Raw genomic sequence first — 1010 nt, 5'->3', positions numbered from 1 at the left:
TGCCCCTGCTCCCCTCCCACCCCCAGCCTGGCTGGTGTCCCCATGCCAGAGCCCCCCTCCCACCACACAGTTCGGCCCCCCCAGCCCCAGTGAAGCTTGGCACTGCACAGAGGAGACATCTGCACGCGGGGCTGCGCTTCCCCAGGCTCTGGTTCCCCTGGCCCCAAAAGGGCTTTCCCCTGGCTCCATGTGTGTCCAACCCCCCCAGAGAGGCCTCCCCCAGGCACCCTCCCGCTGCCCAGCAGGCCCCTCTGCCAGCCTCCCTCGGCCTCTACAGCCACGGCCAGCAAGTGGGAGCAGCCATGGCCTGGGCACCGCACCCCACGTGCCCCTAAATCCAGCTCGCCTGCAGGCTGGTGGTGTGCCCTCCCAAAGCAGCTCCTTCTTCAGCCCTACTTCCTCCTCCTCGGTGCCCATGGTAGAGGCATGCCGGCACCAGGAAGGGCACCCCGAGCCTGGGGAGCGCTGCTCAGCCCCAGGAGAAAGCTGGTGGTGGGGGTCTCACCCCAGCAGGGAAAAGCTGCAATATCACACCTGGGTGACAGGCATCACCAGCCACGGTGGGAAGTCACCGGGGCGAGCCCTATGGCCACGCATGGGTCTCTTCTTAACCTCACCCCCACCTACCATACCATTTCAGAAGCTGAAAGCAAATTTCTCTCTCTGTTTTGGGGGGAGAAGAAAAAAAAAACCCAAAGCCACAGGCTGAGCACCCCAGGAGCCTGTCTGCGGCTACTGCTGGGGAAGAGGCCGTGCTCAGTGATGGGGGCTTGCCCCACGAGTGTTTTATTCTGCCCCCGAGCCTCTGCCCAGGTGCCCCGCCAGCGGGCTGGGGGCCGGGGTGCAGCAGCAGCCCCGGTTTAACCCCACTCCCCAGGAGCCTCCCCGAGGTGTTACTGCTTCCAGTTCCACATCCTCACTCTCAGAGCACACGTGGTACAAACCCCCGCGTAACCCGGCGGGCACCTTCCAGACCAGACACCCCAGCGATGGGCTTGGGGACGGGGAGC

The 1010-nt window shown here is 65.0% G+C and overlaps 1 protein-coding gene across 1 annotated transcript in view; it reads right to left on the bottom strand.

Annotated features, from left to right (window-relative positions):
• Positions 1-417, bottom strand: part of RNF44 (ring finger protein 44) — an 8454-nt gene extending 8037 nt beyond the window's left edge. Inside the window, exon 1 of the mRNA XM_009333526.1 lies at positions 397-417. Within this exon, the coding sequence (XP_009331801.1) occupies positions 397-417 (21 nt within the window). The remainder of the gene's footprint in view (positions 1-396) is intronic.
• Positions 418-1010: the final 593 nt, after the last annotated feature.

This window comes from Pygoscelis adeliae, unplaced genomic scaffold (genome assembly GCF_000699105.1).
Source record: "Pygoscelis adeliae isolate BGI_AS28 unplaced genomic scaffold, ASM69910v1 Scaffold431, whole genome shotgun sequence".
Lineage (NCBI taxonomy): Eukaryota > Metazoa > Chordata > Aves > Sphenisciformes > Spheniscidae > Pygoscelis > Pygoscelis adeliae.
The sequence above is the reverse complement of the archived record's forward strand: the minus strand, read 5'-3'. Positions and strand labels throughout refer to the sequence as shown.